Source organism: Ahaetulla prasina, chromosome 9 (assembly GCF_028640845.1).
Source record: "Ahaetulla prasina isolate Xishuangbanna chromosome 9, ASM2864084v1, whole genome shotgun sequence".
Lineage (NCBI taxonomy): Eukaryota > Metazoa > Chordata > Lepidosauria > Squamata > Colubridae > Ahaetulla > Ahaetulla prasina.
Window position 1 is genome coordinate 15,752,567 of NC_080547.1, and position 21,362 is coordinate 15,773,928.

Below are 21,362 nucleotides of genomic sequence, written 5' to 3' on the forward strand. Positions count from 1 at the left end.
TCTTAGAGCTAAGTGCAGATAGGGGAAATTCAGTTTCCAAGCCCAAAGCTTCGTGCAGATGCTAAGTGATATGCTAATGGCTTTAGAAAAGATAATGAGTCTGAATATAATAGTCTTTGGTGGCAGTAATGAACATTGCTAAATTAGCATATGGGCTTGGGAGGCCATTAAAAAAAAATGTTACTATTCTTTTCCCGTTCCTTGTTTTAGGCAAGCTGCAGTAGAAATACGTGCCTTTCAACCAGTTTGGAGTTGAGCAAAGAAAAGTCCAGATGTTTCATAAAGAAACATCTTTATGAAAGCCTTTCATCAAGGCTCAAGATACAGAAAGATCTTGACAGACTTGAACATTGGGCACTATCTAACAAAATGAAATTCAACAGTGAAAAAAGTAAGGTTCTACATTTAGGCCAAAAAACCAAAATGCACAGGTACCGGGTACGTGGTACCTTGCTCAATAGTAGTAACTGTGAGAGGGATCTGGGAGTCCTAGTGGACAACCATTTAGATATGAGCCAGCAGTGTGCAACAGCTGCCAAAAAAGCCAACACAGTTCTGGGCTGCATAAACAGAGGGATAGAATCAAGATCATGTGAAGTGTTAATATCACTTTATAATGCCTTGGTAAGGCCATACTTGGAATACTGCATTCAGTTTTGGTTGTCATGATGTAAAAAAGATGTTGAGACTCTAGAAAGAGTGCAGAGAAGAGCAACAAAGATGATTAGGGGACTGGAGGCTAAAACATATGAAGAACGGTTGCAGGAACTGGGTATGTCTAGTTTAATGAAAAGAAGGAACTAGGGGAGACATGATAGCAGTGTTCCAATATCTCAGGGGCTGCCACAAAGAAGAAGGAGTCAAGCTATTCTCCAAAGCATCTGAGGGCAGGACAAAAAGCAATGGGTGGAAACTAATCAAGGAGAGAAGCAATTTAGAACTAAGGAGAAATTTCCTGACAATGAGAACAATTAAGCAGTGGAACAATTTGCCTGCGGAAGTTGTAAATGCTCCAACACTGGAAGTTTTTAAAGAAGAGATTGGATAGCCATTTGTTTTATATGATGTAGGGTTTCCTGCCTGGGCAGGGGGTTGGACTAGAAGACCTCCAAGGTCCCTTTTTTAAAATTTTGCATTTATATCCCGCCCTTCTCCGAAGACTCAGGGCGGCTTACACTATGTCAAGCAATAGTCTTCATCCATTTGTATATTATATACAAAGTCAACTTTTATTGCCCCCAACAATCTGGTTCCTCATTTTACCTACCTTAGAAAGGATGGAAGGCTGAGTCAACCTTGGGCCTGGTGGGGCTTGAACCTGCAGTAATTGCAAGCAGCTGCTGTTAACAACAGACTGTCTTACCAGTCTGAGCCACAGAGGCCCTTCCAACTCTGATATTATTATTAAATGATTACGCACTTCTTCATAACTTCTGATTGCCTCCAATTCAGATCCTGCCAGGGTGGTGAACATGCCACCCATCATATACGTTCCAGTGGGGATTCATGGATACATCCGTTGCCCGGTTGAAGCTCAGCCACCCGTTTCCTTGGTCAAATGGAACAAAGACGGACGCCCTTTGCACATTGAAAAGGTGGGCGTGCTTTATTTATTTCCTTTAAAAAAAAAAAGAATTGCAAAGGTGGGTTGCATTTTTCTCCCCTCCTTCCTCCAGAAAGTTCAAGGTTTATGCAAAAGGGTCCACAGTTCCCGCCGTGTCCCACTCCCACTCTGACGAACGAGTCCAAGAAGTCCGTAACAAACTTGGCAACGAAGCCTTTGCAGCTTGCCAAGTCCCTTCAAGGTTTATCAGGGCAGGCAGGAGTCCAAGTTGTGACTTCAGCGATCGAGTCCGATATCAGCAAACTAGATAAGACTTTGCTTGACTCAAGGTTGGAATGCCAAAAGCAGGTCCTTTATATAGGCTGTGGGGTGTGGCTCCATGACTCAGCATTTATCCAGGCCTGCCCCTCCCTTCCTTCTGCTGGCGTTGCCTCTCAGATCTCCGGAAGCGAGGATCCACCCACCCTGAATTGTTTTCAGCTGGATCTGCTGTCAGTGTCTGGGAAAGGGAGGGGTCAGAGGGAGTAGGCCCAGGTAATTCCACCACTTTTTTTTTTAAATTTACATTTATATCCCGCCCTTCTCCGAAGACTCAGGGCGGCTTAAAGTGTATAAGGCAATAGTCTCATTCTATTTGTATATTTACAAAGTCAACTTATTGCCCCCCCAACAATCTGGGTCCTCATTTTACCTACCTTATAAAGGATGGAAGGCTGAGTCAACCTCGGGCCGGGCTTGAACCTGCAGTAATTGCAGGCTGCTGTGTTCTAATAACAGGCTTCTTACAGCCTGAGCTATCACGGCCTCCTTGGCTATCACTTGGTTGGCTTCCTGCTCTGAAGGCTGAGCCAAAGGAACCCACGCTGTATGAGTGAGGTTTATCGGGCTGGTCCTTTCACTCCCTGAATCCTCTCCGGCCATGGGGCCAGGGCTGGGGGCTGGAGGCATGACAAGCCTTTCATCTTCATTATCAGACTCGGAGTCTGATAAAAGGCCCGGTTGGAGACGGGAGGGGCCCGGCTGAGGAGAGGAGGGAGGACGAGTCACAACAGTTCCTCTTTCATCTACACGGCTACCTTGTGAGTTTGTTGGTGCAAAAGTGTTGCCACAAAAGTGGAGCTGGCAACAGAGTCAGACAGTGAGGAGGCTGGGGAGGACCATGGGCCAGTCCCGGACTCTGGGGAAGGCCCGGATGAGGGCTCAAAGTTATGACGTCACTGAAAAAAGTGACCTGACCATTTTTCATGTAAGCGTTGCAAGATCCCCGTGATCACATGGTCACAATCCAGACAGCTGGCAACTGATTCATATTTATGACAGTTGCAGTGTCCCGGGATCATGTGATCCCCTTTGGTGATCTCCTGAGAAGCAAAAACCAGATTCGCTTCACAACTATGGCAAGAGAGGTTGTAAAATGGGACAAAAACCCGCTGAACAAACATCTCGCTTAGCCAATATAAATTTAAGGGCTCAATGGCGGCCGTAAATCGAGGACTACCTGCATTTATTAGCAGTGAAAAGAACCTCTTTAATGAGACTTCCCTCTGCTATAATCTTGGTTTAAAATTCCTATTGAGGACTTCATGAAGTCTAAATATTTAAGCAGAACGCTCAATATTTAGAATTCTTACTTTAAAAAAAATATTAATGGTTTAAAGACGATACCTTGTTTTAAAGACAGGGTCATTCATGGCTATGCCTTTCATCTTCAGCACAGCTGGTCTAGCTTAAAAGAGACAAAGTCAAAACCAAAGCTCGAAAGCTCATTAATTTCTACCCAAGAGATTTCTTCACATGCTTTATTCACCTATTGAAACCAATGATTATTTTCAAAGCCTAATATTTGATCAGATTTTTTCCCCTTCTCTTCCCCCCTAAAGGGACAACATCCTTTTTCTGCACAGATAAATCTAATTGGATTGCTGAGCTTGCTTTTCATTTTTCTGTAATATGGTATCTGTCAAATTGCTTCATATGGAACTATAAACACAGTAGCGGAAAGTTTTCTCACAACTCTCTAACTTAAGTAACCTTGGGGGTCATCTCAAACCATATCTCCAGCGCCTTCTAAGCTCTTACTGCTATGGTTCCTGACCTGTGTATGTAAATCTGAAGTTTTGGGTTGAAGAGCATTAGCTCTTGGTCATCACGCTATAAAAAAGATGTTGAGACTCTAGAAAGAGAAGAGCAACCAGGATGATTAGGGGACTGGAGGCTAAAACATACGTTGAACGGTTGCAGGAACTGAGCCTGGCTAGTCTAGTGAAGAGAAGGACCAGGGGAGAGAGGATAGCAGTCTTCTAATATTTGAGAGGCTGCCACAGAGAGGAAGGGGGTCAAGTTATTTTCCAAAGCACCTGAAGGCCAGACAAGGAATAATGGATGGAAACTGATTAAGGAAAGATTCAACCTGGAAATAAGAAGAAATTTTTTGACAGTGAGAACAATCGACCCATGGAACAGAAGTTGCCTTCAGAAGTTGTGGGAGTTTCATCCCTGGAAGCTTTCAAGAAGAGACCGGACTGCCATCTGTCAGAAATGGTGTGGGGGTCTCCTGCTTGGGTGGGAGGGTTGGAGTAGATGACCTACAAGGTCCCTTCCAACTCTGTTAACCTGTATCTGTATCAGCTGTTAGATGTCAAGGTCCTCTTTGAACACAATGGATGAACATCATCAGCTAGGCTTCAGGATTAGTCCAGAATGGTCCATCCATTGATATTGACCCAGTTCTTGTTCACTAATGTGTGCATGACCCCGGCCTTGTTATGTGTTCTTCACCTGAACATTCATCTAATGAATGAACAGGTACTTGCTAGACTATTCCTTGCTTTGTAGAAACCAACCAATTAACATGGATCCCACAAGGACTTCTGAAGGTATCTCCATAACTTGGGGACATCTCTGAAAAGGACCTAACTTTTACATCTGCCATCCAAATTAATCTTTAATGTTTAAGCTTCTCTGGCAAGGGAATTCTGGGAGTTGAGGTCTATGCATCTTCAAGTTGCAAGCTTGACAAACACTGCTTAAGACTATGATTCCCGTATGGCCTTCCTCCCGAAATCATAACTATTGTTACTGAATTGTGTTAAAGAAAAAACGGACAGTGGTGGTGGCAATAGGGGGAGAAGATGAAGACTATATAAGTTGATGTTGTGTTGCAAATATTAGAGGGATGCCTATCAATAAATCAAAAACATTGTATCAAAACCCAGGTGAGTGGAATCTCCAGAGAATCTGAACTACTAATGGTCAAAGCTAATGGGCGGTAGATAAGAATTCAACAGAATTCAAAGTGGAGGGAGGGATCAAGAAGGACCTGAGTTTAGAATCATTGCACTGCAGTAAGAGGCATAGGCCGGGCCTGCCCCAGAATCCTTGAAGGCTTTTGTTGCCATTCCCAAAGGAAGGCAGACAATCTGGCGAGATTCTTGTAACATGGGTGACTAATAATAAAGCTTCTGTTTGGATATTTGCAAATGGTTGTGGATGCTTTTGCCTGATGGGGGGAGGTTGAACTATTCTGGTCCAAGCAATAGCTTTGATTAATTAAATACGATGTCGAGTGCAGGAAATCAGGAGTCTGGGCAGTTCAAATGAAGCTATAGATTTATTGCAAACTTAAGTTCTCTACAAGAATCTGAACTACTAACAGTCAAAGTTAATGGGCGGTAGATAAGAATTTCAACAGAATTCATAGAGGACTGGATTTAGATTTCTTGTGGGTGTGAAGGGACTTGAGACTGATGACATGTTTGACCCCGCCCTTGGGCTCAGCCTGTTCATCTCCTGCATATGGATGTTTTCTAGACCAAGATATTTCAGATTCCCCAAATGCTTGGCTATCAGATTTTGCTCCTCTATCCTGTGAAACTCACGTCTGCCAAAATCTAATTTCTTCCATTGCTTTGTCAGTATTCAGGCTGGAGTCTTTTGGAAGATGGTTCCATTCGAATAGAAGAAGCAACAGAAGATGCTCTTGGCACCTACACCTGCGTGCCTTATAATGCCCTGGGGACTATGGGCCAATCGCCCCCTGCCCGATTGGTACTGAAGGTATTTCATTGGTATTTCTTTTGAAGGTGTGAATGTGCACAAACAAGGGAGAGGGAGTAGAAAGAGGAGTAGAGGGCAAATGAGAGGGGAGAAGGGGAGAGAGGAACAGAAGAAAGGGAAAAGGAGAAGAAGAAAGGAAGGAAGGGGAAAAAGAGTAGGAGAGAAGGATAGAAAGGGGGGAAGAAGTGAGGAGTGGGGGATGGGAAGAGAAAGTAGAGAAAAGGAAGGAGAGGAGGAAAGAAGAAAGTAGAAAAGGAAAAAAGGAGGGAAGGGAAAGAGAGAAGAAAGATAAGAAGGATTGTTATAAAACAAGAGAGAAGGATTGGTAGAAGAGCAGCCCCTAGTATATACAAATACAAATACAAATACAAATACAAATATAATATGAAATTGTAAAGAGTATATATATGATTAATAACGGATAAGAGACTGTACATTTATAATATGTCTATGTGAAATAAAATAAAAAACCTTATAAACTAAAAAAAAAAAAGAAGTAACAAAAAGAAAAAAAGAATTTTGGGAGTTGAAGTCCACGGGTCTTAAAGTGGCCAAGGTTGGGCAACCCGGACTGAAGGTGGATCAGGGTTCGGAGACCAACCATTTGTTCACCTTTGGACAAACTCTGTAAGCGGCTGAAAATCCCGCAGTTGGCTGGCAGCTCCAGGTTTTCAGCAAGAGGCATCGGATGGTCATTGTTCTTTATTTTTTCCTTTCTGGCTTCACAGGACCCACCCTATTTCACGGTGCTACCAGGCTGGGAGTACAGACAAGAGGCAGGGAGAGAACTCCTGATTCCCTGTGCTGCAGCAGGAGACCCCTTTCCTGTCATCACTTGGAGAAAGGTACCCGGCCTCTCAGAAAAATCTGCAGGGCCTCTTTGGCTTTTGATGAGTAGCCCCCCTTTGTCCCGGTAAGAGCATACTGGGGGCTGCTCTACCACTCTCGCCCTGTCCTACAAAGTGGGTGGCGGGAAAAACCCAGCTCCTTGCCAGGAAGCATGTAGGACAGTAGGTCTTCAACCTTGGAGAGTTGTGGACTTCAACACCCAGAATTCTCCAGCCAGCTTGCTTTAAGACATTTAAGACTTGCGTAGCTTCTTCTCCAGAAAGATTACACTACTAATCAGAGCATGCAAAACATTTTCTAGACCAATTCTTGAATACAGCTCACCTGTCTGGAACTCACACCTCATTTCAGACATTAATACAATTGAGCGTGTCCAGAAATATTTTACAAGAAGAGTTCTCCACTCCTCTGATCACAACAAAATACCTTATGCCACCAGACTTGAAATCCTGGGCTTAGAAAATTTAGAACTCCGCCGACTTCGGCATGACCTGAATTTAACTCATAGAATCTATCTGTTACAATGTCCTTCCCGTTGAAGACTACTTCAGCTTCAATTGCAACAATACACGAGCACACAATAGATTTAAACTTAAAGTGAACCACTCCAATCTTGATTGTAGAAAATATGACTTCAGTAACAGAGTTATTAATGCCTGGAATGCAATACCTGACTCTGTGGTCTCTTTCCAAAATCCCAAAATCTTTAAACAAAGACTATCTACTATTGACCTCACCCCATTCCTAAGGGGCATGCATAAGAGCACCAGCGTGCCTACTGTTCCTGTCCTAATGTTCCCTTTGATTGTATCCAATTCGTATAGTTATTTCATGCTTATACTTACATATACTGTTGTGACAAATAAATAAATAAATAAATGGGGAATTGTGGAAGTTGGAGTCCACCCAGCTTAAAATTGCCATGGTTGAGAAACACTGGTGCAGGAACTCTAGGAAGTGTAGCTGGGACCTTGAAGGAGCCCAAGGCAACCTTAGCCCCTCCTTCACCTTCAGAATCTTTCTCTGAGTAGTCCAGAGTTAGCTCATCCTCCCACGCGGTGAATTTGGTTTGAGATTCATTACGGCACATTAGGACTTCATCCGGGAACTGAAGGGGGAAGGAGATCTTGTCACTGAGGGGAGATGTTGAGTTCCACTTCTTACACCTCCCTGTTCAGGTCTGTCTCAGTTTGTGTTGGGTCTTCGACTCCTAGAGTTGTGAGTGATGAGGGGAGCGGAAGTCATGCATAAGTTAGATGGGCCAAACATGGTGGAGTTAAACAATGAGACCATATTGATGCGAAGGGAGCCAACTTGGGGGAAAGACTAATGTGAAACACAATAAGAGGTTCAAACTTCAGCGTTTTGACCTTGATTTTGTGGCCTTTGTTGCAATGGTAGATGTCAATTTTTTTTAGTACCGGTTCTGTGGGTGTGGCTTGGTGGGCATGGCATGGCTTTTTGGACGTGATTTGGTGAGCGTGGCATGGGGAGGGTACTGTAAAATCTCCATTCCCACCCCAATCCAGGAGAAGGTTATTATAAAATCCCCATTTCCTCCCGATCAGCTGGAGCTTGGGAGGCAGTAAATCCACAAGAGCCTTGGTGGTGCAGTGGTTAGAGTGCAGTACTGCAGGCTACTTCTGCTGACTGCTGGCTGCCTGCAATTTGGCAGTTCAAATCTCACCATGCTCAAGGTTGACTCAGCTTTCCATCCCTCTGAGGTCAGTAAAATGAGGACCCAGATTGCTGGGGGCAAGAGGCTGATTCTGTAAACCGCTTAGAGTGGGCTATAAAGCACTGTGAAGCAGTATATAAGTCTAAGTGCTATTGCTAAAGAAGGAAGGGACAAAGGGGAAGGAAGGAAGGAAGGAAGGAAGGAAGGAAGGAAGGAAGGAAGGACTATGGTGGCACAATGATTAGAATGCAGTATTGCAGGCTAACTCTGCCAACTGCCAGCAGTTTGATCCTGACCAACTCAAGGTTGACTCAGCCTTCCATCCTTCCGAGATGCGTAAAATGAGGACCCAGATTATTGGGGGCAATAGGCTGACTCTGTAAACTGCTTAGAGAAGGCTGTAAAACACTGTAAAGTGGTATATAAGTGTGAGTGCTATTACTATCATTGTCCCTAATTGCAAACATAATTAGCATCCTTTATCAGTCCTCCAACAGGAAAGAAGCTGCCTTATTTTAATGGAGTTGTGACTTCATCAGTAAACTAGTATTCATTTATTAAAGGGAAGGAAAATCGATGGGTCTTTAGCTCCATCTTCTGTTTTAAAGCAGTGAAACACTGAACTAGGCTGGAATATTTACTGGAACTGCACTAGTGGTGAAATCCATTTTTTTTACTACTGGTTCAGTGGGCGTGGCTTAGTGGGTGTGCTGTGGCTTGATGGGCCTGGCTTGGTGGGCGTGGCAGGGGAAGAATATTGCAAAAACTCCATTCCCACCACCCTCCAGGAGAAAGATATTATAAAATCTCCATTCCCTCCCCACTCCTGGGGGAAGGATACTGCAAAATCCCCATTCCCTCCCCACTCTGGGGCCAGCCAGACGTGGTATTTGCCGGTTCTCCGAACTACTCAAAATTTCCGCTACCATTTCTCCAGAATCTGTCAGAACCTGCTGGATTTCACCCCTGAACTGCATGCTTCAAGAATAATTCAGAAGGAATGTGTGAGAAAGACCCAAACGGGCTGCTTTCATGAATAGCCGAGAAATTCTATGATTTCTCAAGATCCAGAGGACTTCCTCAGAATCAATTTGGAAGCTTTCCCAGCTTGATAGATCAGGTATCTAAACCTCTTGGCTTCCTAGCATCACCACCAATTTTAAAAAAAAAAGTGAACAGGAGGATTTGTGTGAGAGAAGCCAACAAAGGTACCTTTTCTGAGGTTAAAATTTTGAGCATTCCCTGAACCGGAAGCCTTAGACATTTTATGGAATGTGATCCAATTTCTCTTTGATGGTGTGGCCAGTTCCATGGAACCTGATCCAATTTAAGTTTATGGCATAGCCAGGGGTGGGCTTCAAAAAATTTAGCAAGGGGTTTTCTGCCAGGTTGCTGGGTGGATGTAGCCATGGTGGGCGTGGCCTAGTTGGCCTCCTGCATCACGGTGTGTGTGTGTGTATGTGTGTGTGTGTGTGTGTGTTTGCTCTCCTCAGGCTCTGGAGGCTTTCTTCGAGCTTGCTGGAGGGCGAAAACAGCCTCCACAGGCTCCAGAGGCCCTTTGGTGGCCGGAAACGGGGTCGTTTCCAGCCTTCCTGAACTTCCGGTAGGCCTGTTTTTTGCCCTCCTCGAGCCTCCGCGCATGCCCTGCATTTACCTGCATCCAAAACGGGTCACATGGGGACTCCTGGGAAGGGCGGAGTGGGGTGGGCGGGGCCAGTCAGAAATGGAATTTGGGGGTTCTTTGAACTGTACAGAATCTTAGCTAGAGGTTCTCCCTAACCCTAAACCTCAGCAGCCCACCCCTGGATATAGCTGAGTCAGTTATAAAATGAACATCCCTCTCTCCCCCCTTACTTCTGGAGAGGAGAGGAGAGGAGAGGAGAGGAGAGCAATGGAGTGCAATAAGCCAGCTCTCAGGGAAAAGAAGTCATAGACGCTAGCCAGCCGCTCCTTGGCTGGGAAATAGATAGTAGGGGTTTGGGAGTGGCTGTTGTGTCTTGCCCGCCCTCAGAGCAGCCGGGGCCTTCTTACCTGCTCCCGAACACTGAGGAATGTATGCCTCCCGGCCCAAGTCCTGGCTCCATGCCCACACAAACTGCAGAAGAAGGAGCATCTCCCTGCCCCAGCCCTGACTCCATGCCCAGGCAAACGGAGCAGCTGAACCCCTCCCCTCCTCCACAGCAGGTGAGCCTGAGGAGGGTTTACTCCCAACAACAGCTGATTGGAGTGACCTCGCATCAGAAGATTGGAGAAGCGGAGGCAACAGAAGGGAGGGGCAGGCCTTAATGAGTGCTGAGTCATGGAGCCACACCCCATGGCCTATATAAAGGATCTACTTTCTGGCAGTCTCTGAGTCAGGCAAAAGTCGAACTTATCTTGCTGAAGTCACTTACTGGTCTCCTGCCTGCTCTGAGGACTTTGCTAGGACTTTGGACAGAGCTGCAGAGGCAAACCTGATTCGGATTTCCCTGACCCGGCCGTCAGCGGAGGAGTGGGACACGACAGTGGCCTGTTGTCTCAGACAACTGTTCACTTTTAGGATACAGCAAACAATTTGGATTTCTTGGCCAGGTTTGTCGGGACTAATTACATTTGATTTTTGTTTATCCATGTGAATAAAAGACTGTTCCTACCCTGTTTGAAAAGGGGTTTGTTTGTACTCGTGAGTAGGCGGCTTATCGTTACATGCTAAGACTGGGTCAGAACATGGAGTTTCTCTGTCTGAGATCCCCTCTCACTCCCTAGCAGACAGTAGCACCCTATGTCCAGATCAGGGGTGGGTTCTACTTACCTTTTACTACCGGTTTGCCACAGGATCGCGCAAGTGCGATCGCTTCGCTCGAGCACGTCGAGCTTCTGCAGATCGTCTATGATAACATCCGGGTGGGTGGGTGGAGCCTCCCCCCTGGTTTTACTACCGATTCGCAAGAACCGGACCGAACTGGGGACAACCCACCACTGGTCCAGATATTTGCAACATACCTCTGAGTTGTCTCTCTGTGTGTGTTTCTCCCCATCCCTCTCTCTCCTTCCTTCCCTGGGCCTTCTCTCTTATTTGACCAAGGTAGGGAAGCCTAGTAGAAGTAGGCATACCACCCTTCCCAGTGGAAGCCTCCAGTTCCGATCTCTCAGTAAGGATGACCACGGAGAATGGGAATGCGTCGCCACCAACATCGTCACAAGCATCACGGCAAGCACACATCTGACCGTCATTGGTAGGTATGAGGCTGGGAAGCATTGTTGATATGACCGGCTGGTTGATCATTGGGGAGGACTGTGGACACTGGTGACATTTCTGCTCCAGGGTTTTTTTTTTTTTAATTTAAAGTTTTATATGGCTGCTCAATACACACACACAAAAAATGATTCGGTGTAGCAAACAACCTCAGTTTTAACATGTGGTGGTTTCCCCAATACCACAACTAAAGTGAGTAACAAGAACGAATCAGACAAATTAGAGCCTGACAAAGCTGGCTGGGTGACTTTGGGCCAATCACCAGGCAACATTGAGTTCTAGTCCCACCTTAGACATGAAAACTGGCTAGCTGATGATTGGGCTAATTGCCAGGAGATTGTGAGTTCTAGTTCTACCTCAGGCATGAAAACTGGCTGGCTTACTTTGGGTTAATCAGCAGGGGATGGCGAGTTCTAGTCCTGCCTTAGACACCAAAGGCAACTAGGTGACTTTGGGCCAATCACTCTCTCTTAGCCCAACCCACCTCCCAGGTTTGTTATTGTGGGCAAAATAGGAGGAGGAAGGAGTATTAGAAATATGTTTGCCAACTTGAATTGTTTAGAGCAGGAGTTCCCAACCTTTCGGACTTCAGGGACCACTAAATTCATAATTTTAAATCCTGTGGACCACTAACATGATCTGCCTGATGACTGGCCAGGTGGGCGTGGCCAACTCGATGTCACTCACGTCAAGGGGCGCCTTGCCGGCCTTTACACACCCCTCCCCTACCAGCCACTCCTCGCCTCCCCACCCAGGCTCCTTAGGGCCCCAACAGGAAGCAATTGCTGGAGCTAAGCATCCACCATGAGAAAGAGTTGGCAAAACAGCTGGCTCAGGTCAAATTAGATCTGACCAAGAAGGAGGCTCAGCAGAAGCACCTCTCTGAAAACTACGACTATAGGCTTTCCAAGCAGAGGGAAGACCTGCAGGAATGCAAGGCCAGGTACCGGGTACTCAGGTGAGTTGAGATGGTCAGCCAGTTCCAGGCCATGATGCCACTGGAACAAGGCCCTCTGGTTATTCACCACCGGAGGCACTTCCTTCTAGCCTTCGGCTAAAGCCCTGCACCAGGAGGCTGAAGCAGACCACAAGTCGGAATTTTTGCTCCCCTCCAACCCACACAAAAAGACCCCAAAGGGAGAGACTCTCTGCAGCAACAAAACCATTCATTGCACATATCCGGCCCAGCGGCCGTAGTTTAGTTAAATCAGTGACTCCTGATTTAGTGCAATATAAAAAATGCAAATAATTTTTCTGCTGACCATCAAAATTTTCTCGCAGACCACCAGTTGGTGACCTCTGGTTTAGAGAAATGATAATAAAGTACGATATACATCATTCAAATAAGGTATTCCGCCTCACAGGACGTGCTCTCTTCAATCCTGATCCAAAGCCTGAGGTTTTGAAATCCTTCGGGAAGGCTAACAGGATCGGGGCCAGTTAAATCTCTGCAGGGAGGTGGTTCTGCACAGCAGGTGCATTAATTAACTAGAGGAAAAAAGCTGGACAGTACAGAGAAACATTTTGTGAGCAACAGCATTTTCCAGGGTCTCGTTTCTCACTTTCAATTAAATTTTCCCAGTTCCGTCTTGCCTATGATTCTGCTCTCTGCCCTCTGCTAAGCCCCGATCATTCTGTTATTAGGAGAAGCTTCCTGGAGAACTTCCATTTAAATATAATGATATTATATTTGATTTTGTTTGTTATCAATTTGTTTTCCTCTTTTAAGTGAAAGTTGACTGAGTGGCATTCTGGGTTGCTTTCTGCATGGGGGTCTATATTCCTTTGTGCAGGCTCCTTGATGTCTTTTAGTTTATAAGATAACTAGCTGGACACCCATGCTTCGTTACAAAACTATGTGATCAGGCATGATAAATTGACATGTAAAGCCTGAAACTTAATGTAGAATGTGTAACTCTGTAGCATCAGGGCGTGTTAATATAAGGCAACTGGCAGTTGGGACAGAGTTCCTTTCAGGTGGGGAGGGGGGAGTAGAACGTCTAACTCCTTAGCATCAGAGCGTGTGAATATAATACCGTATATGAAATACTAATGATCTGATGGTCATTTCGAAAAATCCTTTCTTAACGAGCACCTAGAAGCCAAGAGGAACATACGTGCCAACTTTCAAGTTTGTAGGCTTTACCGTTCTGGAGATTTCGTGATGTGTGAGTGGTATTTGGCTTTTATATATATAGATAACACAGGAATGTTAAGGTTCTCCAATGATCCATATTTAAAAGGAAAATCCATTGTGTGCCTCCTTTCTTTCATCTTAGTTTAAACTCTGTTGCATTAATCCTGATAGTCCTAATTTCCCTCTCCTTGTTTTCAGGTACAAGTCCCCATGCCCCAAGTAATGTGCGCGTTGCCGTTTCCATGACCTCAGCCAACGTTTCCTGGGAACCTGGCTACGATGGCGGATATGAACAGACATTCTCAGTTTGGTACGGCCCTCTGTGAGTCATCCCAGCATGCTTTGCTCTCTGCTTCTTTTCTTTCCCAGTTGGCCAATGTGAACAGTAGACTTGAGGCCTTGTCCTCCTTCAACTGAGTTATCTTGAATGTTGATTGCGTAGCAACAATACGCAGGTACCCCATTTGAGTAATGAGAGTTTTGCAATCCCTGATCTTGATTAGCTGACTTTTGTGGCATAGGGAATAGGGCTTTGTGTCAAGGTTCCAGAAAAACCTCCTCTGCATAAAAAAACTCAGAAGCCATTGTCTTTCAGAGTTCTTTACTAGCATAAGGAAACTGGCACACGATGAGTGAAATTCCAAAACTGAACTGCCGGATTCTTTTCCCAGTTATACGAACCCCAAGAGTCCCACCTCCCTAACCCCTTTGCTGGTCACATGGTCCCACGTTCTCCCAGTTTATTCGAAACCTCTTCTTGCCACTCCTTCTGCAGATGTGAACACAATCCGACCTTGACCGCTTGAAGAATGTTACCATACCCCTCAACCCCCCTTTTTCCCCTCAGGGGAAAAATGTGGCAGCGTCTGGAAACCTAAGGCCTAGTATGGTTTCCAGGCCTGACACTTTGTCTATCCCTTTTTAAGGTGACTTTCCCCATCCTGAAGAGATGATCAGTGACATTTAAATCTTGCTTTTCTTCCATGACGGAACCCGAATTACTCTTCATGGAATTTGCATAGACCATTCTATCACATCAAATGCTCTCTTGGACCTCGTACATTCGATTTTTAGTTAAATAGAGTCCATCAGGAATCTCCAAGTCAGGATTTGAATCATGGAAAAACAATGGATTTGGATTGGCTAAATTGGATAAACCTGTGGCTATCCTAATCTGTACAATGAAACAGTAGCTTGCATTCCCGGGGAAATAGCAGCCGCAAGCGGACTGGGGGAAGGGAAAGTCTTAAATATTACATTTTGCCTTTGTGATACAGATCTAGTACTGATCCATTCTTCCTCTGCAAGTAAGAAACAAAGCAAAACACAACACAACACAACACAACACAACAAAAGCAAATGTCTTCTACAGTTCACTAAACAAAAGGCACCTAACCAGCAACGCATCTGTGGTCCATCTTCAGACCTGTCGGTCTCAAGTGAACAAGACGTAATAAACCTTCAAACACAATAGTTGAGTTTACTCAAAATGCTGATTTCTAAATCTGACATAATAGTGCTGTATTCATGTGATTTGTTGGGTCCAAATAAACTATACAATAGCATCCTTTGATGGCTTGTTTCACACAACAGCTAAAAACACAGTTGGATTTCCACCACGGGATTAACCGAACATCTAATTTAGCTGAATCCAGTGTTGTGTAATCCTCCAATTGGTTAGTACATCCTATGTATTATGTAATCTATCCTTCTTAAAGAAAATGCACCCTCAACATATCTAAAAAGCATCAGCTGGAAAAAGCTGGTGTATTATTTATGTGGTGATATAACTATTCACATCTGCCTTCTTGTAAATTGGATGAAATCGTTATTTAGAAGTTGTCTTCTGAGCTTCCATATCAATATTTGCTAAAAATCACTGGAATTTAATGGTCCTATATTCATCAGAGTGCACCATGTATTATACCTCTAAAATATACTAGAATTGGGCTTCAGGCAATTTACATTCTTCCATACAGCTACCTACTGTAGGTCTAACTCAATCCGGAGGGCTCTAGGTGCCAATATCCATTTTGAATTGAAAATTTTCTCTTCCTAATCATCTGCTTTGTCCAGGTTCTTTCTTTGTAGGGGGTTTAATTTTAGAAATCACATGTCAGTAGAAAGTTGATGGTTAGCTCACACTTCACTTCCCACCTGCAGCATCGAAGAGTGACATGGAAGTGTGAAAAAGCTGTCATACCAGAAAGGTATCTGGACCGCTTATGCAATAGTTTTCAGCATTCCAAAATAGCTGTTTAGATTTTACCGAAGAAAATATAGGGCATTCTAGTAAGCTTCAAAATTCTTCTCCCCAATAAAGCTATCCCTGCATCTGGAGTCCCGTTGAAATAACTACCGTATTTTTCAGAGTATAAGAGACACTTTTTTCCCTCCTAAAAGAGACTGAAAATTTGGATGAGTCTTATACTCTGAATGTAACCCCATGCACAGTGCCCAAAATGGCTACCTGGAACAGCTGCTGCCTTCTCTTACTCCTTTCCACACTCACCTGCTTTAATCACTGGAGCTCCCTTTTGAAGCTGTTTTTCAGCCCCAACGTGAGCGAAACAATCTTCCGTGCTTTGCCTGCTTTTCTGATTGCTGCTCCCTCCGATGATCAGCTGTGCTTTAGAAGCTGTTTTTTAGCCCCAACCAGCCCCAACCTCAAAACCAGCCAGTGAGCTAATGTGCTGAAGCTGATCAGGCTAAGGACTAGCCAGATGAATACTTGGTAGGCAGAAGTTTTTCTCCATATTTTCCTCCCCAAAAACTAAAGTCCGTCTTATACTCCACTGTGTCTTATATTCCGAAAAATATGGTATTCAGTTGTAGGTCTGAAAGCATTTAGTTGAGGTTCTTCTGAAAAGGAAATAAAAATAAATCCAGAATCTACATAGGTTATTTCCTGGGGTGGGAAGTCCATCAACCTTTCTTTAAATTTCACTCCTTGAGTCAGTTCACAAGTCCTACTGGTGTTGATTAATCAAATGATGTATGTGCAAAGATCCCTAAGGTCAGATCCCATAGGTTTCTCTATATTTGGGGTGGGGGGTATATTACCAGTATTTAAGTAGTAGCAGGTGAAACCAAAGAATTCACCAGCAGGAGGGGCGTGGCCATGACCGTGGTGGGGTAAGGACCTTTCCTTCACTTCACAGGGCTTAATAATGAAGATTTATGAGGATTAATGCTGTTTGGAATGCACCGTTATGGATGAAAGTTAATAAATCATGAAGTGGAAGTGTTAATAGCCCAGCAGACTGAATTTAAAACTGGTAGGTCATCTGAAACTGCTTGAATTAAGGAGTTTTTACTGCGTGGGATGACCGAACTGGCAGATACAATGAGTTTGGAATAAACTGCTGTCTTTTGCTTTCCTTATTATAATTATCGTGTTCTGTGTTAAATGCTGAGGCTAAGGAATATCAAAGACTGAATTTGCTAATGAGAAGAATTTTAATTGAAGAGATCGATCTTTTGTGCTGGACTGACTGGCTGACTGGCTGAAGAAGCTTTTATTAGGTGGATAATTTTTTTTTAATTATTTTTCTTTTGAGAGGAAATTAATAGCTTGTTTATATTACAGAAAACAAAAAAAGGACTTTGTTTTGAAGTTCAAGCTGGTTTGTTTTTTTTCTCTGCCGACGTGGAGAAAAAATGGCGCTGATTAAGCTGTGAGGTAATTGTGTTTCTTTGTGGAGTGAATATGACTCATAAGTTACTGATAAGCTACTAACGAGTGCAAATAAGCCGTTTCGCTTCAATTAAAAGATTGTCGTCCCTTGATCTTCATCAAGACCCTCTGTAAAATTGGTTTGACTGCTGTCCTTTGATCTTCACTAAGACTCTTTGAAAAATTGGAATCCCAGTTTGAGAAATTTTTTGTTTTTTTTTTTCAAAATGACTCAACAACTTTCAGAAACGCAGCAAATTGCTGCAGCTTTAAATAAAATTGGGGAAAAAATAGCAGCACTATCAGGCGTATAGATAATTTGACATTTAAACTGACATCCGAAGTGCAAAATTTAAAGCAAGATATGAATGATAACTTTGCTAAACAAAAAGAGGAAATGACAATGATTAAAGATGAAATGGAGCAGCTGCATGTGCATGAGGCAAAAGTAGATCGGCAAATTGGCAAAATATTTTATAAAAATGAGCAGCAAGATAAGAGAATTTGTCTTTTGGAAGAAGAGATGAGGAAATATAATTTTGTTATCAGAGGAATCTCGGAAGAAAGGAAGATAAATTGAAACAGCGGGTTTTGAAATGGATTAATGATTTGGATCGCAACTTACGTTCACAATAGCAGACCTGGCAAGTGTTTTAGAATTGGATATAGAAGGCAAAATGGTTCTAACAGGAATGTGCTTGTCAGGTTCGCAAATCTTGGTGATAAGTTGGAAGTTATGGCCAAGTTAAGAGAGTTGGGAGATGCTTTGAAGTTTGAAGGAAGACTATTCAAGTCTTCCCGGATATATCAAGAGAAGAAAGGGCATGGAGATTTTTTAAAACCAATTACAAAAGTTTTGAGAGATAATGGAATTAAATACAATTGGAGGCCACCACAACAATTGAAATTTTTTATAAAGGAAGGATGCGTACAATCACCCCAGATATAGATGCATTATTATATTTACGGAGCTTGGACTGATTGAGATGGAGGATTTAATGGAGATAAAAGATCAAATGCTTCAGATGGGTGGAACATACGTGGAAACATCAATCTCAGAAGAAGAAAAAGGGGCTATTGGAGGGCAAGACTCCAAAGGGTTAAAGAGGAAAGAAATATCACCTGTGTTGGTTGAACAGAAGAAGAGTCGTGAGGATACAGTAGGAGAAGAAGCAGATAAGAGTCTTGGAAAATATGAAGCTGAATGCGGTCATCGCTATCTTTTTTTGAGTGATGAATTTAAATAGACAGCCCGAAAGAAGTGCCCCGGGCATTGGCACGTCCCCTCTCCCCCATTCTCTTTATAGAGGCGAAACCGATGAGGATGTGGGGGAAGAAGATTGTTTGTACTTTATTGTTTGTTTTGTTTTTTGTTTTTTGTTCTTATTGTTGTTTATATGGTAGTTTAATGTCGGGTGGTGGGGGCACAGAAAGGAAGATGCGGGATAGGATTAAAAATTTATATTTTAAATGGGAGTTATAAAAATAATGTCATGGAATGTGAAGGGTACAGGAATCAGATTAAAAGAAGAAGATTGGAGCATAAGATTAAAAGGGATTTACCAGACATTTTATTTTTACAAGAAACCCATCAGAAATCTGAAGATTCAAATAGAATGTATATAAAAGGTATGCAAATATATGAAAAAGCATTTGGAACTTCAAAAGCTAGAGGAGTTGCAACACTGATATCAGATAGGGTGTACTTTGAAAACATAAGGTAATTTTGGATGAAGATGGAAGATATGTAATAATTGTTGGAAATCTTAATGAGGAAAAAGTGACACTTGTTAATTTATATTTACCGAATGAAAACAAAGAGAATTTCTTGAAAAATAACAAAAATTTTGGAGAATGAAAGTGTAGGAAAGTAATTGTGGCTGGGGATTTTAATTTAATCAGAGATAAAATAGACAGTACTAATCCCACCCGCTGTGGAGGAGCAAATAAATGGGGATTTTAAATATGTGGATGCTTGAAACGGCGTGGTTGATGTGTGGAGAGAGGTTAAAGGAATTGAGAGAGTATACACTTTTTTCTAAGATATATAATACATATTCTAGAATTGATTATATTTTTCTTTCTAAAGATTTGTTGAATAATGTGGATAAGGTAGATGTGGGAATTTTAAAGATTCTGATCATGCAGAAGTTATGGTGGACTTAGATTTTAATTTTGAGAAAAAGAAGCTATTGGAGATATGACGAAATTGTATAAAATGAAAAGGATAAAAATGGATACTTAAAAATTGGAGGAAAGTTGGAGATTAAATGATAACGGGAGGTTAAATTTGAAATTGTTTGGGATGCGATGAAAGCGGTGTTTAGAGGAGAGTATTAAATTATCAAGTAGGAAATATAAAAATTATAAAATTAAAATGGAAAGAGATAAAAATAAGATTAAAGAATTGGAAAATCAATTTTGCTTACTAAAGAAAAAAAATTCTTCAGGAGCTTAATATGTTAAGAAATAAAATGATAGAAGAAGATACAGAGTTAGTAAAAGAAATTTGAGATTTTAAATAGGAATTTTTGAATTTAGTAATAGAAATTCTAAATTATTGGCAAAGATGGCGAAAGATAAAAGAGAAGAGAGAAATTGGAGTTTTGATAGATGATAGAGGTATAAGATGTTATAAAATTAGAGAAATGTGAAGTGGTTAGAAACTTTTTCAGAATCTATATTCAAAGAAACCAATTAATCGGGAAAATTGCAAAGTTATTTAGAAAAGTATGTGGTGAAAATTGATCAAACATATAAGGAATTGATGGAAGAAGATATAACACAAGATGAGATTAATGGAATAATACAAAAATTAAAATTAGGGAAAGCTCCAGGTGAGGATGGATTACCTGTTGAGTTTTATAAAGAATTTAAAGAATTAATAATACCAAGACTGCAAAAATTATTCAATGGAATATTACATGGTGGGGTAGTACCTTCGTCATGGAATAGAACGGTGATATCCTAATTCCTAAACCAGATAAAGATTTAGAAAGGATTGAGTCCTATCGGCCCATTTCTTTAATTAATCAGGATGCAAAGATATTTACTGCTATTATAAGTAATAGATTAAATAGATTTATAGATAGATATATAAGTTATAATCAAGTAGGCTTTGTGAAGGGTAGATACATGAGTGATATTGTTAGAAGAGTATTAAATATTATAGATGTAGCTGAATATAATGGTGATAAAATTGGTATAGTATCATTGGATATTTTTAAAGCTTTTGATTCTGTACAATGGGAAACAATTAAAGTAATTGTGGAGGCTTTAGGCTTTGGTAATAAGTTTATACATGTTATTTCAAAATTGTACCAAAAGAGCAGTGCAAGAGTGAAGGTGAATGGAATATTAACTGAAGAGATAAAATTAGAAGCTGGTACGAGACAAGGATGTCCCTGTCCCCAACATTATTTTTATTGGCTATGGAAATATTGACAAAATGATAGAAAAGATGAAGAATTAGAAGGATATAAGGGTATAAGATAAATTTGTATGGATGATACTTTAATTATTTTGAAAAATGTAGAGAAAGATTTGAAAAGATATATAAGCATTTGATAGAATTTGAAGAAATGACAGGATTGAAAGTAAATTGGTCAAAGTCAGAATTATTGATGGATAGTAATGGTAATGAGTCTGAGAATATGCAAGAGCAATTTGGGATAAGGATTAAAACACATTGAAATATTTGGGTATAGTGCTTTCACTTAAGGTTAAAGAATTGAAAAAACTTAATTATGATGTGGTGATTAACGAAATTGAGAAGAAGATAGATAAATATAAAATTTTAAAGTTGTCTTGGTTTGGTAGAATTGCAATGTGTAAGATGATGTTGCTGCCCAAGTTCAACTTTTTATTCGAGATGCTACCACTAAATCTGACAGAGAAAGATATTGAAGGATATCAGAAAAAACTGGATAAATTTTGCAATGGTGGCAAAAGACCCAGATTAGTGAAGAAAATGTGGTATCAAAATCAAAAGGAAGGCGGATTAGGAATCCCCAAATTATTTAATTATTACTGTGCGTATGGTATCCGGATAGTGGTAAAAATACTTAAAGGTGAAGATAATTATTGGAGAGATTTAGAGTTAAGGGATATAGAAATTTGGATCAAGGTGGTTTTAGATAAAGCAAATTTAAAATGTGTAAGTAGAAG

The 21,362-nt window shown here is 41.9% G+C and overlaps 1 protein-coding gene across 1 annotated transcript in view; it reads left to right on the plus strand.

The window, feature by feature from the left end:
• The window catches only part of IGSF9B (immunoglobulin superfamily member 9B), a 131,791-nt gene that overhangs the window by 68,512 nt on the left and 41,917 nt on the right, over nt 1-21,362 (plus strand). Inside the window, exons 8-12 of the mRNA XM_058194822.1 lie at nt 1,453-1,595; nt 5,480-5,620; nt 6,349-6,465; nt 11,212-11,362; nt 13,718-13,841. Coding sequence (XP_058050805.1) covers nt 1,453-1,595; nt 5,480-5,620; nt 6,349-6,465; nt 11,212-11,362; nt 13,718-13,841 — 676 coding nt within the window. The remainder of the gene's footprint in view (nt 1-1,452; nt 1,596-5,479; nt 5,621-6,348; nt 6,466-11,211; nt 11,363-13,717; nt 13,842-21,362) is intronic.